The 15,869-nt window shown below is 41.8% G+C and overlaps 1 protein-coding gene across 3 annotated transcripts in view; it reads right to left on the bottom strand.

Annotated features, from left to right (window-relative positions):
* The window catches only part of LOC311097864 (NACHT, LRR and PYD domains-containing protein 3-like), a 99,763-nt gene that overhangs the window by 21,315 nt on the left and 62,579 nt on the right, over window positions 1-15,869 (bottom strand). For all 3 annotated transcript variants that reach the window (XM_084137814.1, XM_084137815.1, XM_084137816.1), the window contains one exon: window positions 371-544. In XM_084137814.1, coding sequence (XP_083993940.1) covers window positions 371-544 — 174 coding nt within the window. The remainder of the gene's footprint in view (window positions 1-370; window positions 545-15,869) is intronic.

Consider the following 15,869-nt stretch of genomic DNA (forward strand, 5'->3'; position numbering starts at 1 on the left):
TATTGTCTAGCAATATATCGAATATTGCAGAATTGCTGTATCGTGATATTATTGTTATCGTCGTGAGCCATGTATCATGTATCGTATCGTGAGGTACCCTGTGATTCCCGTCCCTAGCTCCTAATATAGTTTACAACATTAGCTGAGATAGATTTTTTTATCCTTAAGAAAATTCATTATAATAGTATTTATTTAAATATATATACACTTTTTTTTTTAAACAGTTTAATAAAAAAAGATAAAGCAATATTGTGTTTATTTTACTCGCCACTGCTGTACCAAACCATGACTTCAATACCGAGGTACGCACCGAACCGTCATGTTTGTGTACCGCTACACCCCAAATGTTGACACATTTATACAATCTTACCACAGTATCTCCAGTTTACAGTCCAGATCCTTCAGTCCACCAGAGAGCAGCTTCACTCCTCTGTTTCCTAGTTTATTTTTAGACAGATTCAGATCTCTCAGGTGTGAGGGGTTTGATCTCAACGCTGAAGCCAGATCAGCACAACCTTCACCTGTAACACCACATTCCCACAACCTGTAGAGAACAATGACACTCTTCATTCTCTCAGTTCAGGATCTACAGCTCAGATAATCAGGAACTTCACAATCAGAAACAGACACTTAATCCATGACATGATTGACAGGTCCAGTCTAAAGCATGAAGTCTTCATAATTTCTCCAACACTGTACCGCAACTGTCCTCTGACTTGCACACATCTAGAGATGTTTATATTTGATCCGCTTGCCACCATACTATTTTTTTAAATGGCACGGTTTGGGGAAAATTGTCACAGTTATTTTCTGTTAAATTCATTTTAATGGACTTTTAATTTGTTTATCTTCAGTTACATGTTTCCTTTGTTCTGGTTTCCCGCCACTCATGAGTTACTATGGTTACTGATATGATTAGATATGATTCTGTTCAGCTCTGTCAATAATTACCCTTGTTTGCCTTACTATTTAAGTTGCTGTGTTTCTGATTGGTTTGGTCACATTAATATTAAGTTGTGTTTGCTTGCTTGCCTTTTGAATTGTTTGCTTGTATGGAATTTTTAAATCCTTTTTTGAACATGATCTTCATCTTCCTATGCTTCCTACAACCTAAACGTGACAAACATATTAGTGATGGCGAAGTGAAGCATTCTGAACCAGCAAAGCTTTCAACACAATTGTATTAGAAAAAGGTTCATTACTCGAAGTTTTTCAAATCAGAGCTTGACGAGGACCTCTGCTGGTGAGAGTGAGGGAAAGCGCTGTCACAAAAATGTTTAACAACCGACCAACACTTTAATCTTAGAAGCAAAAATCAATGAATGAATGGAAAGATGAATAAATTAATGATTCAATATATTAAATACATGACAACAATCTGTTCCATTGCATATTCTAGTAACTCAAAACAATAAAATAAACAATAAAGAACAATAAAACAATAAAGACAACATTTTGTATTGTGGATGTGGACATTTTTCCTGTTTGTAAACAAATAAAACTCATGAATAGAGTATATAAATGCAGTTTTAAAAAGTAAATAAATACAGGTGCACTCTGTCGCTGTGAGAAGCTAGCGCAGTGAATGGGGCTTGAGAGTGTGTTGTGAGTGAGGGCGCGGGTGCAGCCTCCGTGTTGCCAGATCCACATTTTATATGTCTTTTTGAACTCGTTTTTCCCATTTATTGTGACACTTCGGGCCCTCTTCAATTACACACGCAAATGTGGCAGCACGCGCTTTATGTCACTTCATTATAAGCACAAAAGAAACTACAAGCATGATGCAACATTGTAGTTGATGTCATTTAGTCATGAAATTACCAAAAAGTGCCAATAAATTATGCAACTTACTTCATATGTTAGCTGGGAATGATTTACGTGAAGGTGTAATATAATATTTGTTTTTAACCTAGCCATTATGCCTTGGACATTATAATAATTATAATAATAATAATAATAATAATAATAATATATTCAGTTCTAACTCAACCTGTTAACACTGAACAGAATAGGGAAACTAAAAGCACCAGGATCGGAACAAAAAGTGCATTTATGGTAGGAATGGGCATTTAAAAAAATATATATATTCGATGATCGCTGGGAATTATTAAATTATTATTAGAAAAACGCACCCCTCCCCCACATACTTACTGGTAAAACACGTTTGCTCAAATTCTGCTCCAACATAAAATTTCTCTGTAATGTAGGCCTACTATACGTGTTGTAGCTATTAAAGAAAACGCATTTACTTTCATATGCATGAAGTAACAGCATGAGTAAGATAGGATCATTAGATGCGCAATATATCGGGAAACATATGGAGTGGGTCAGACATGATTTTGACCACTTCATAAAGTTTTCTTTTGTTTAAAGCCTTTCTTTAAAGCAATTTTTTTTTATATAAATTGTATCTTAATTTTAATCGATGTTTCATCAACCAATTGCCTAGATTTAATAAATGAGAATATTTAACAAATATAGCAGACAATAAACAGGACATGGAAGTGCCGGCGCGATCACTTGCATTGCTCGTGAACTGGAGCGCGTCTCATAAATGAACCGAAACTCAGCGTATAGGCTACTTTACAGACATGAGAAATATATACATAGAAAGCTTGAAATTTTAGACAAAACAATTCAAAACTAAAAGAAACAGACTACTCTCTTATGTAATCTTATGTAAAAAAAAAAGTGCATTTCTCACTATAGGCAGGTTCACTACATTTGGACATTTTTGTGCAATTCTATTTATTAAACGTGTAAATACTTTCCTAACCGTTACATATAGTATTATAAATGTCGTGTTCAGACGTTCGTGATATAAAAAAATAAACTTAGAATAACTTTGAAAATGGAGTGAACACGGAGCAGTCTTTCCATAAGCGGGAATGTAAAACCTGGAGTGGACCCAGAGCGGAGTAATAATAGAACACTTAGAGTGGAGAGAGGAACGTGCTTTTGCTCCACTCCAGGCTTTATCACATCCCCCTCAGCAGGGTGAATACACCTCGTCTTTCCTTAATTTAAGACCTATTCACACTAAAATTAAGACATTTATTATACTATTTGAGAAATGTACGCCTATTTACGATCTTAAAATTATGAAAAGTGAATTTAAGACATTAAGGACAGGCGGGAACCCTGCAAATAACGGAGATCCATCGTAGCGACAGAGAACTTTAATCCCTGTATTTATTCATGTTTGATTTAATGACACTCTTCAGTCTCAGTTCAGGATCTACAGCTCAGATAAGCAGGAACTTCACAATCAGAAACAGAGACTTAATCTACGGCAGAGTCAGTGGTTAGGATTAGGCCATGGTCTGTGTGAATACTCGATTCTGATTGGCTGGAAGGTGTGTGTTCAGACTGTTTAATGCACAGGTAGTTATATTAACTATATAAACTCTTTATATTATATTATATTATCTATATTAATATAACTATATTAACTCTTTCCCCCACAATATTCTATTCTAGCTTCATGCATTCTTTTTTATCAACACTTGAATGTTGGCAATTTTCATAAAAAAGCAACGCTTTGAGCATAAACTTGAGAAAATCAAGCTTTTGTCGAAGACTACATCCAGATGTGATTCAGAACAATGATCAAAACACTGATGGAGTAGATCGAGTCCATCAACACCTCAAAGCTTTACAGTCCTGAAGCTCATCCTGGGTCGACATTTCATTCAGTAACTTTAGGCAGTTTGATTTATATGCTGATTAATGTTGGTGATCGTGTTATTTTACATGTGCATATTACATATGATATCGCTTGTCTGTGCTTCTTTTTCACATGTGTTTTGACCTGTTTAAAGCTGTTATTGATGTTTGCAGCACAATATTTGACCAGAAGGAAAAAATTGACGGTTATTTTCGTCAGTTACTGCTCGTTAGATCAAGTATTCTGCCCGCTTTGAATCAGACACAGAGATAAAGTAGTGTATAAGATTACTTTTATTTGAATGAACAAATTATAGTATTTATTTGAATTAATTAGAGAGAGAGAGAGAGAGAGAGAGAGAGAGAGAGAGATTTGTACCTGTGTCTCTTCAGCTTCTCTCTATTAACAATGAATCTGTGAGTTGAATTACTTCAGAATAGCGATGTAACCCCTTCGTTGCTGAGAAATATAATGTAGCAATTCAGTAGCAAAGCTATTTTATTACTTAAAGTTGCAGGACAGCGTTGATAAGTTTCTGTGCTCCTGAATGTTACTGTGTGAGCAGCGCAATCTCCTCTCTCTCTCTCTGTGTGTGAGTGACGTATGTGTGTGTGTGTGTGTGTGTGTGTGTGTGTGTGTGTGTGTGTGTGTGTGTGCTTCAATGAAAACAGTGCATTAATATAGAACGGTGATTAAACTGAACTGGATCTACCTGGACTCTGAATGAGCTAAGTGGAATGGATTTGAGGAAGCAGCAACGTGGAAGTCAAGGCTGTAGCTAAAACACGGAATGGAGTTTAATTTAAACTGTAAATCTGTGTCCAGGGTTAAGTATAAGCATATACTATCCGGGTTAGATGGAGCATGAGACACATTAAGCAAGATTCTAGATTTTCTCTTTATGCTGTTACATATTTATGCAGTTATATAGGGGCAACAGATAAAATACCATATGAAATATTAGCAGGCATGGTACAGCATATTTCATAGTATTAGAACAAAGAACAATAATGAATTGCCATTTCAACCTAAATTTGAGTCAAATAGTAATTTACCTGTAATTAAAGACCTTAAACTGCAATAACACCAGTGTTAGGCACAATTTTTTATTATTGCTTGACACAAATTTCACAATTTCAATTTCATTAATTTCTTGTGATTTGATTTAATATTGACTCATTTGGATAAATATTAGGTTCACAAGATAGGCGTTAATTTTTCTCAAGAAAAAAAAAAACTCACCTAATGCTGTAAACTTACAGAGAGCCCTGTCAGCTGGTAGTATTATTTAAAGGACAAGTTCGGTATTTTACACTTAAAGCCCTGTTTACAGATCGTTTCTGATGAAATAGAACTGTTAAGATTAAAATTTGGACAGATGCTGCTGTCCCGAGAATTTTAGGTTTCTTCCGCGTTCCCCAAAACCTCCAGAATGGGTGTATAGGTGCACTCGAACACTCCTTCCTAATACGCATTAAACTTTCGTTTACAAAGACGTGAAACTCACCGAGTGGTCAGGGTTGTTCACTGATATGCTCACACAAAAATCGCTGCAAAATATGCTTTCCAACAGGTTTTATCGTAGTTTTTGTCCAACTCCATTGACTTGTATTGAAAGAGCTGTGTGAGGTACGGTATTACTCCGCCGCTTCTTCTTCTGCTTCTTCTGTGTATTCAATGAAATGCCAGTGGTTTGCTTGCAATTGGCAAAGGTGCATTATCGCCACCAACTGGGCTGGAGTGTCTATTATTCAAGCTCTCAGCGGAAGAATGTACGGGTGTGAGACGTTTGGAAAAATAGGTCCACAGTTTTACAACCAGTGCTCGAAGTGGGGCGGTACTCACCGGTACGCAGTACCGGCACTTCTGCATTTTACTCCAAAGCGTACCTGCACGTTTTCTTGCGTACCGCTACTTCTCGCATGTAGCCGGTACTCTACCACTGACAAAAAAAGCGTCAGTGTCACGCCCATTTCACATATATACTCCGTTTGCAGTGCGTATGCGGTGCTTTTTTTTTTTTCGCACCCATATTAACAGGTTAGAGCTTTCACACTGCACGCGGATGCGGTCCGGCAATGCGTTCCAGGAGCGGTGCATATACAGCAGTCCAACGATCGTTTCCACACCGAGTCTATTTTCGCTGTGCTGCACGCGCTGAATTAAAGTGACAGCGCGTGGTTCGTGGTCAAAATTAACACAGAATATGACATTATATATAATTTGTATTATTTAAAATTACTTTTAACATTTAAAAACAGACGTTTTCAAATTCCAAAGCTTGCAGAAGGTTCCTAATGGCAATACTGACTTAGGCTACAGCTTTCCTGGTAGCCTTGAGTGAATTAACTTGTCTAAGAAAATGATTCATAAAACGTATAAATATCTGTTGAGCCTATGTTTACTTTCGTCATTGACACAGACGAAAATTAAAAGACTAAGTTCAGCTTTAGGAGGGGAAGAAATAGTCCAGGATAAGAAGACTGAGAGAAAAAGAAATATGAAGATGAGGAGAGAGCAGGTATTGACAAATAATCTAATGACAAGGTTTTAAAGATAACCTATTTCTTATAATTTTTTGGCCTTCAAAAGTCCTAAATTGCACATATGTAGATCAGAGAAATACAAATTTTCTCGGGGGAGCATGCCCCCGAACCCCCCTAACTACGGGGGGGCTTGAGTCTGGTTGTCCAGGGCACAGGAAATTGTTAATCTGGCCCTGGGTGAAGGCGGTGAGGTAAGGCAAGAGAGTACCGGCACCTTTTTCCCCCCACTTCAAGCACTGTTTACAACGAATGGTAAAACACCTGTTGGAAAGCATATTTTGCAGCGATTTTTGTGTGAACATATCAGTGAACACCCCTGACCACTCGGTGAGTTTCACGTCTTTGTAAACGAAAGTTTAATGCGTATTAGGAAGGATTGTTCGAGTGCACCTATACACCCATTCTGGAGGTTTTGGGGAACGCGAAAGAAACCTAAAATTCTCGGGACAGCAGCATTTGTCCAAATTTTAATCTTAACAGTTCTATTTCATCAGAAACGATCTGTAAACAGGGCTTTAAGTGTAAAATACCGAACTTGTCCTTTAAGGTTAAATTAACCTGAATTAAATATAATGCGTTTTTTATTATAATAACAACTTTATTTAATGACATAAGTAAAAATATAATAAATATGTAATATAGTACACATATTTAGCAAAATACTCTCAATAGCTCTTTTTTTCTAGCCAACTAATGTGCTATAGCCTATATTATGGTCATTAAATGGCTTTCCTGAGGTAAATGTTATGTGACATAATTGTTCTCCAGAAAATGTATGTGTCGTGAGAGCGTGTGAAAAGTGTCAATTACGTGAGTCTCAGAGTGAATGCGTGAGAGTTGGCAGCTCTGATATAAGTCATGTCAGAATGTATGTCATGAATTAATGTCAGACTGTAAGATCTCAGTTATCATTGATGTCACACTGTAAGATCTCAGTTGTCATTGATGTCAGACTGTAAGATCTCAGTTGTCATTTATGTCAGACTGTAAGATCTCAGTTGTCATTGATGTCACACTGTACGATAAACGAAAAGATAATTTGACGGTCGTTGTTGGAGAATCACTGCAGGACTGAGAGGCAAATCTTCTGACACTGCCAGAATTTCGTCTGAGGTAAAATTGTAAAAAATGTAAATGTAAAAATGACTGTCGCAGCGGTCATTAATCGGCTGTCATTGAACATGTCAAACTAACAACAAACCCCCCCACACTTGGTTTTATTGCCTAATGGAATGTCAAGCAACTGAGGTTTTAGGAGTGGAGCAGAATTAAAGTGTTAATCTTTACTCCTACTTAAATCCTACATTTTCTATATGTATAACCACTAAAGAAATGTAAACATGGATGTAAATTCCCATCTCATAATTTTTCTTTTACGTGGTGTAGTTTGTGTATTCTGGTAAACTTTGGTAATAAGGTTAGACAAATCAGGTGTGTATCGTGTTTAGTTCCTTAAGCTTCATCTCCATTTGTAGCCTAGGGTACAACACATTTTGGGTAAATCTTATTTCTAGCCATGTAACGAACTTTAAAATGTTTGTAAATATGCATATCTTATGTAACTTGATATTCTTAAAATCTTCATATGACGTGTGTGATATCGTTGAAATTCTCTCAATCTAACGGAGTCGAATTCCGATAACAGAATGAAGTAATATGCATTATTTTACACTTTTTCATATTTCGGGAGCCGAACAGCTCAAAGCCCATCTCATCATGACTCATTCAAGTGGGCGTGTCTAAACAGGACAAAGGAAAAATCTTCCCGCCCGAGATGCTCTAAGATGATTGGTCCGCGTACGCAGAGCAGGCGTCAACCCATCCTTTACATAAAAGACCAACTCAGAAAATCTTCGGAGAGCACTTTTTCCGTGAGAGGTTTTCAAGATCCATCCATGGCTCCCTTTTAGGGAGCATTCTCCGTTTTCTCTTTTATTTCTCTTTAAGTCTTTTCTTTATTTTCGTCTTCGGACTCTCCTGAACGTAGCCGGCAACGTCAGCTCAAAGAAAAAGACTCTTTTGAAATGACCGCGCTCCTCTTCCTTAGGGACACACGAGGAAGCACTTTTACGAACCCTCTTCGTCGGCGAGAAGATCCATGGCTCCTTCGGGAGCTTTCCTCCGTTTCTCAATTCTTTTTCTGTAAGTCTTTTCTTTATTTTCGTCTTCGGACTCAGCGAAGCAAACGCAGCAAGCAACTTCAACTCAAAGAAAAAGACTCTTTTGAAAAGACTAGACGAGAGCGCAAGCCCTGCAGAAACACACGCACGCTGCTCTTGACGCACGCACGACTCTGCGTTCTTCAACAACAAAGAGAACCATTTTGCAAGATAAGTTTATTGAACTTTTAAGGTGATTTGATTCCTTGTTGTCTCTCAAAAGGTTACATCTGGTCTGTGATTTTGCCTAACTGTGATCTTTCTTTGATCGCACATGTTAGTTTCACTTTCTCTCATCTCTCTCATTGTCCGATTTCATCCTCTCCCTCTCTCATCTGTTATTCGTTTAGTCTTGTATTTGTTTACGTGTTCTGTATATACATACATATTTACTCTGTGTGAATCGTAGTTATGTATTCATTAGTTCAATTATTAAATTCCATATATTCCTGATTGTCTCAATGCTCATTTTCAAGTCAATGATTTGTTGATCCAAGCTACATGCTTTATCTTGTTACGATTTCAGTAACCTAAATTTTATAAGGACAGGAGAGTTGCTTCAATGGCCAGAAAACAGCTTTCTTTGAATTATAAGAAGTGATAACATTATTGAGAAGTTAAGTTAATCTTACGGCTGGTTGCTGGACAAACACTGTTCGATAATTACATTAATTTCCATTAAGGGTTATCTCAAATAAATCGATCTGAGATAGGACTATTGATATATGAATGAGGAATTACAATTCGTTGTAATTGATTATTCATATGCAATCGATCTAGTTTCAGCTTCGATAATTTAATGTAACCGTAATATGCAATATATTAATCATATTCATGATTAATTATTAAAATTCCCTATAGATCATTTGAGCTATTTGTTAATGTACGTACCCAGTGCAGTTACAGTGTGTGTGTGTGTGTGTGTGTGTGTGTGTGTGTGTGTGTGTGTGTGTATTCTGTGAATTTTAAAAAGCAATTTTAACCAGAAAAATCTAAAATTTATTCCCAAAATCGTGCAGGCCTTTCTCTTGATATCAGTATGTTCACTTTTTTATTTTCAGGGCCCAGATGCCACTGAGGACTTCAGTGAACATGAACATGGTAAAGTGAAAATCAAACACCTTGGAAATGAAAGGTATGTACAATGTTTTTAGGAATGGCACAAAGGTCTCTGTCTTTGGATCATTGTTTTCAATAAGTGCTTTTTTGGCATTTGTTGTGTGTATCTTTGGACTATGTTGTGTTGTAAATAAATCCAAACAATTTAAAAGCCATTCTTTTTTAAATCTCCTCATTTACAGTATTGTGCAAGGTTGCCCAGAATGACAGGGCCTGATAGCTCCTAATAGGGCCGTTAGGGGAGGGTCTTTGTCTTTCTCAGGTGTGAAAACAATACATATTAATGACCTCCGCATAAAGCTTTTTCACACAAAACACGTCGTAAAAATTGTAAATCAATATATTGTCTTATCTGAATGAGCAGTCAGGGTGATTTTCACATAGTTTTAGAGCAAATATTCTAGGCTACGTGATACAATTTTCAAAAGTCTTGTGAAGAAATAATCAGTATGGGTTTCATGGACTTATTTCAGTGAGAATTTTTTTTTTTTGTATTTTCACAAACCACTCATAAATGTCATTATCTCAAAACTACAAACTTTTACATACATGCTGCTGATATATTATCGTAGCAGAGTTTGTGCTGAATACAGTGTAATTAGACTTTAGCCATGAAAATGTCACAAGTAACAGAAATAACCAGAAATGTCAGAGCATGTCAGAACACCTCCAGGGCCCAGAAAACAGCTCAGACCTCAGAGGGTTAAGAAGGAAATCTGAGGATTACATTAAATAGGAATGTCCTAAGCCCTTGATCACTTGGATTCAGCTATGGAGTTGATTTATTATTAAAATATTCTCTTACAAATTTGTTTGATGTAGCATTATATATGTATATAGGTGTGCTTAGGCAGTATTAAATATTTTAAAGATAATTAATATTAGTTGTTTGGGGTGGAGGTAAAATAAAAGCTATCATGTTGTCTACATACTCAAAATCGAGGGGTCAAGGGTCTGTCCATATAAATGTCTCGGTTACTAAAGTAACCTCGGTTCTCTGTAGATGAGGGAACGAGTGTTGAGTAAGCTATCTTACGCTAAGGGAAAATCCCTTTTCTCGAGAATACTGAAGCCAAAAATTATCCTTAATTTTGTATTAATTTCAAACGCATTTGCTGCACAGAGCAGACCTAGGCGAGGCGGCTCGCGCGCCTATTGGTCGCTCTGCGGCAACTGCTGCAGCCTATCGAGGGACTGCTTGTGACGTAAGCGCCAATGAGGGCGCGTGTATCACATCCCGCCAGAATGGGCGTGGCTTATGTCTATATAAGCCCAGTCCCGATAGGATGTTCTTTGGTTTTACACACTGAAGCGAAAACAGAACGTAGCACAAGCACGGCAGGGTTACGCAACACTCGTTCCCTCATCTAGAGAGAACTGAGGTTACGTTAGTAACCGAGACGGTCTCTTACGAGAGTACTCTCGTGTTGCGTAAGCTAGCTTACGCTACGGGAACCCAATGTAAAACGCTGTGCGTGCTAAGTGTTGTCCACAACATAGTCCCAAGGGCAGGTGCCCGGGGTTATATCAAATCCAACTAGACTTGATGCAATATAACAGTCAGGAAGTCGGCCTGAACTGTGAACAGACAGTTGGACTGAGCACAGTCCGCTCTGTACGCATAACACGCACACCTGCCAGATATAATCGAGCAGGGCTACTGCACATCTGTTTAGACTGATAACAGTTTAGCCTGTAATGCAGGAACTTCTAGGTTATAAAACCTTATAAATGTAGACGGAGAGGCCCAGCCTGCCACCGTACAAATATCATGAAGTGATATCCCGCTGGACCAGGCCCATGAAGAGGCCATGCCTCTGGTGGAGTGAGCTTTAACGCCAAATGGGCAGCGAAGGCCCTTGGACGTGTAAGCCAGCGCAATAGCGTCGACTATCCACTTGGATAGGCTCTGTTTTGAGGTGGCTAACCCTTTGGTGCGGCCACCGAAGGAAACGAAAAGCTGTTCTGACTGTCTGAAACCAGCCGAACGGTCCACGTAAATTCTCAGAGCCCTGACCGGGCAGAGAAGATTTGCATCATTCTCGCTGTTAGATCTCGGGAGGGGTGACAGGGAAATCACTTGTGCTCTGAAAGGGGTGGAGAGCACTTTGGGGACATAACCATGTCTCGGTTTGAGGATGACTTTGGAGTCATTAGGCCCAAACTCGAGGCACGTGGCACTCACGGAGAGGCGAGAGCCACCAGAAAAACGTTTTTAAATGAGAGATAACGCAGATCAACTGACTGCAATGGTTCGAAGGGGTCACCTTTCATGGCCTCCAGGACTGTGGAAAGGTCCCATACGGGAACCAAGGGGGGTCGAGGGGGGTTCAGCCTGCCCTGGCACGTGCGCTGCTCTCAGCGAGCGCAGGTTGTGCTAAGACCACACGAGGAGGCGTTCCGCCAACGAGTGTAGGTTCCGTGATCTGAGACCGCCCTGGCGGTTTATGTAGGACACCTTGAGGCGTGCGCGGCCAGTGGTCCAAGCGTGACGCGCATCTTCAGCCAGTACTGAAACGGGCGCATGCGAAGCAAGCCCAGCCGAAGCATCGCTAAGGCTGAAGCCATAAGGCCCAGCATCCTTTGAAAACTTTTGAGAGGTGTGAGGCTGCCCGTTTTGAAAGACGCTGCTAGACGCTGAATACTCAGGGCGCGCTGCGACGTAAGCCGCACTGTCATAGACACTGAGTCTAACTCTGTTCCCAGAAAAGAGATTCTCTGGCTGGGAGACAGCGAACTCTTGGTCCAGTTGACTTTGAGACCTAGATTCTCTAGGTGGCTGAGTAGTAAGGCCCTGTGCGTTATCAATTCCGCCTCTGACTGCGCTAGAATTAGCCAGTCGTCCAAATAATTCAGCACTCGCATACCCCGTTGTCTCAGGGGAGCGAGCGCCGCGTCCATGCACTTTGTGAATGTACGAGGTGCTAAAGACAGGCCGAACGGCAGGATGGTGTATTGATAAGCCTGGCTGTCGAAGGCGAATCTCAAGAAAGGCCTGTGACGGGGTGCTATTTGGATCTGAAAATAAGCATCTCTCAGATCCACTGAAATAAACCAGTCCCTCGGGCGAATTTGCGCAAGGATTTTTCTGGTCGTGAGCATTTTGAATGATCTTTTCAAAAGAGCTTTGTTCTAACGTCTGAGATCTAGGATGGGTCTGAGACCGCCATCCTTTTTGGGTACTAAGAAGTACCGGCTGTAAAAGCCCGACTCGCTCTGAGTCACCGGGACAGTTTCTAGAAAGTAAGTGGGCTACTTAGTCTTTCACTTTGGTTTCGACCTTGGCTCGAAAACGCGGAGGTCTGCGAGCGAACTGCAGCGAATAGCCTTGCTTTACAATGTTCAACACCCATTCTGACACACCCGGGATATTTCCCCATGCTTCTGCACTTAGGGCTAGTGGCAAAATGATTTCTGGGCTCTGGTCGATGTGTGCCAGAGATCCAGCATGATTGGGTTGACACATCGACACTGTGCTTACAGCACTCATGCGAGGCGGTTTGCTGTTGACGGTGGACAGCTGATTCGCACCGGACACTCTGGCTGCGAGGAGCGGCGAGTGTCTTATTGTACGAAGCCCTTTTGGTGTGTAACACCGGGCGTGCAGTGTTTCTTAGTAAGCGCGAGCACTGAACAGCGGGCGCGCTTCTTACACTTAAAACACAGCTGGTGTTTGCTGAGGGGAGCCCTAAGTGAGTGTGTTTCACCGAGCGGACAGTGTTTATGGGAAGGAGTGGGCACTGAGTAGTGGGCACTTCCCTTATATTTGAAACACCTGTGGCTTGAGCCGGTTTCATTGATATGGGCCGTGAATGAGTGAGTGTTACTGAATTGGCCGTGCTTATTTGTAGGGGTGGAGGGGGGGAGGAGGAGGCCTGCAGCGGCTTGAGGAGCGCGAGCGCTAACAAGAGTCTCTGGGCTGATGGCGCTGTGAAGCTGGCGGCGGAGGCGGTGGCGCTGTGTTCTGGCTGGAAGGCTGCTTTTTGAAGCGGCCTGCAGCGGAACTCGAGTGCCTGGGGATGAAGTGTCGCATGGCCTGCGATGTCTTCTGCACCTCTGTGTATCGCTCAGCAAATCCTTTGACAGAAGGGCCGAAGAGACCCGCGGGTGAAACCAGCGCGTCAAGGAAAGTGGCTTTATCGGCGTCTTTCATGTCCGAAAGCGTGAGCCACAAGTGTCTCTCGGTGACGGCGAGAGAAGCCATCAACGTCCCAATGGCCTGTGCAGCGGACTTAGTGGCTCGCAGCTCTAAGTCTGTGGCGCTTCTCAAATCCGTGAAGTTAGTCGGATCCGGGCCCGTCTCCAATGACCGGAGGAGGTTTGCCTGGAAGATTTGCAGCATGGCCATAGAGTGAAGTGCCGAAGCGGCCTGACCGGCGGCGGCGTAAGCGCGGCCGATGAGAGCCGATGTAGTCCGGCAGGCTTTGGAAGGCAGGGCAGGTTTGGACCGCCAACCCGCGGAGGGCAGGCAGAGATGAGTGGCTACCGCTTCCTCGACCAGAGGAATAGAGAGGTAGCCTTTGTCTCTCGTGCCGTCGACAGACGAGAGCGTCGAGGAGACAGGGGTACGCAACCTTGCAGAATATGGCGCCTTCCAACACTTAGACAGCTCCTCGTGCAGCTCAGACAGAAAATGAGCGGGCCTCGAGCGAGGCATTGAGTGGCGTCCAGGGAGGAAGCATCCGTCAAGCCTGTTAGGCGCAGGCTCTTTGGCCAGCGACCAATCGAGGCAGAGGTCCTCCGCGACCTTTGTTAGGAGGCGGAGAAGCTCAGTGTCAACGCTAGCCCGTAATCTACTGGACTCTTGTATGGAAGGGGCGGGGTCCGGAATGGAGCCCGACCACTCTTCACTACCCGAGGCGAGGATAGAGCAGCTGTCTTCCTCAGCGTCGTCTCCCTCGAACTCATACAGCACAAAGGTGGCCGGTGCGGGGTGTTGGCCATCCGTGAGCGAGGAGGGAGACTCAACCAGCGAAGCACGGGGGGATACAGCCGGCGTGTCTTTGCGGGGAGAAACATCCTCCGGGGGTCTCTGCAAGCGGTGCTTTTTACGGCGCGGCCCAGACGAGAGAAGCGGAGGGGAGGAGTCCATGTTAAGTGATGCCAGTCGAGCCCGCAGGGTCGACATAGTCATCATTTCGCACTCAGGGCAGCCGCCCTGGCAGAGCGTGAGTTGAGCGTGGTTAATGCCCAGGCAGGAAGCGCACAGGATGTGGCGGTCCCCGTCGATGAGCTGGGCTCTGCACGAGCCACACTTGGAACGAGGCATTTGCAACAACGCCTCGTGCTCTTTTAGAAGGATAAGTGTGTGTCGCGGCGGTGAACACACACAAGCTTTGAAAAAGGATATAGGCGCTGGATAGCGCAGCAGGAACGGTGGCTGAAGGCGGCGAGAGGCGACCGGCTTCTTCAGGCACTTTGTATCTGCGAGGCAGATGGCTCGTCCCCCTGAGGTGCTTGTCCCGGAGCGACAAATAGGCGCTCGCGCTGCCTTGCCTAGGTCTGCTCTGTGCAGCAAATGCGTTTTAAATTTATTACACACTGGCGGCAGGGATTCCCCCGAGGGAAAGTGCTTAGGGAAGTTCACGAGTGTGTGCCTAAAAGTGAAGTGTATCGCAGCCCTGGTTGGAGCTAAACTCTGCAGGACATCGCCCTCCAGGAGCAGGATTGAACACTTCTGCTGTAATGGATTATAATACACATGGAAGATTTTGAAACAGTTTCAACTCAAATAAATATTTAATGTCCTCAAAATTATTCATTTAGTGAAAAGCCGTGTAATAAGTGTCATGACTGTATATTATCCCTTAAATGGTCTTCTTGTTTGAGCTTGTTCGTTCGTCTTGGTTCAAATCTGCTTGCTAGGAACATTTTTACTTTGCGGAAGCATTGAGTTTCCAGATAATATAATAGTTAAAGTCAAATCAATATTTTGTATCCAATTATTTACTTATGTGGGAAATAAATGTATAATTAGCAGGATAATATACATTCCAACGGTTCTCATCACAAAATAAACCTGACAGGGTGATCAGGACTGAAACAGAAGGGTCTTGTATCGCCCTGAATGCACAGCTAGACATGGTTTATCCATTACATATAAGTATTAGTAATAAAAACTCAAAAACTTTGGAAACAATCTAGGGGTGACCCCAAATAGTCGAAGATTCGATGCTTCGATTGGAGGAGCCTGATTCGACTATCGATCTCACGGTCGAATCTTCGCAGAGGTGTTATGATCATGCCACTTTGGCTATATGAGGGCGCTCAATGTCTGATTTCACATAGAACTATCGGTTTTCTGTCAATACGTTAATATTCAGCCTATTATGATAATGCTGTATATAAAAATGTGCAAAGAAATAAGCTTTTAATAAA

This window comes from Abramis brama, assembly GCF_963993115.1.
Source record: "Abramis brama genome assembly, chromosome: 15".
Lineage (NCBI taxonomy): Eukaryota > Metazoa > Chordata > Actinopteri > Cypriniformes > Leuciscidae > Abramis > Abramis brama.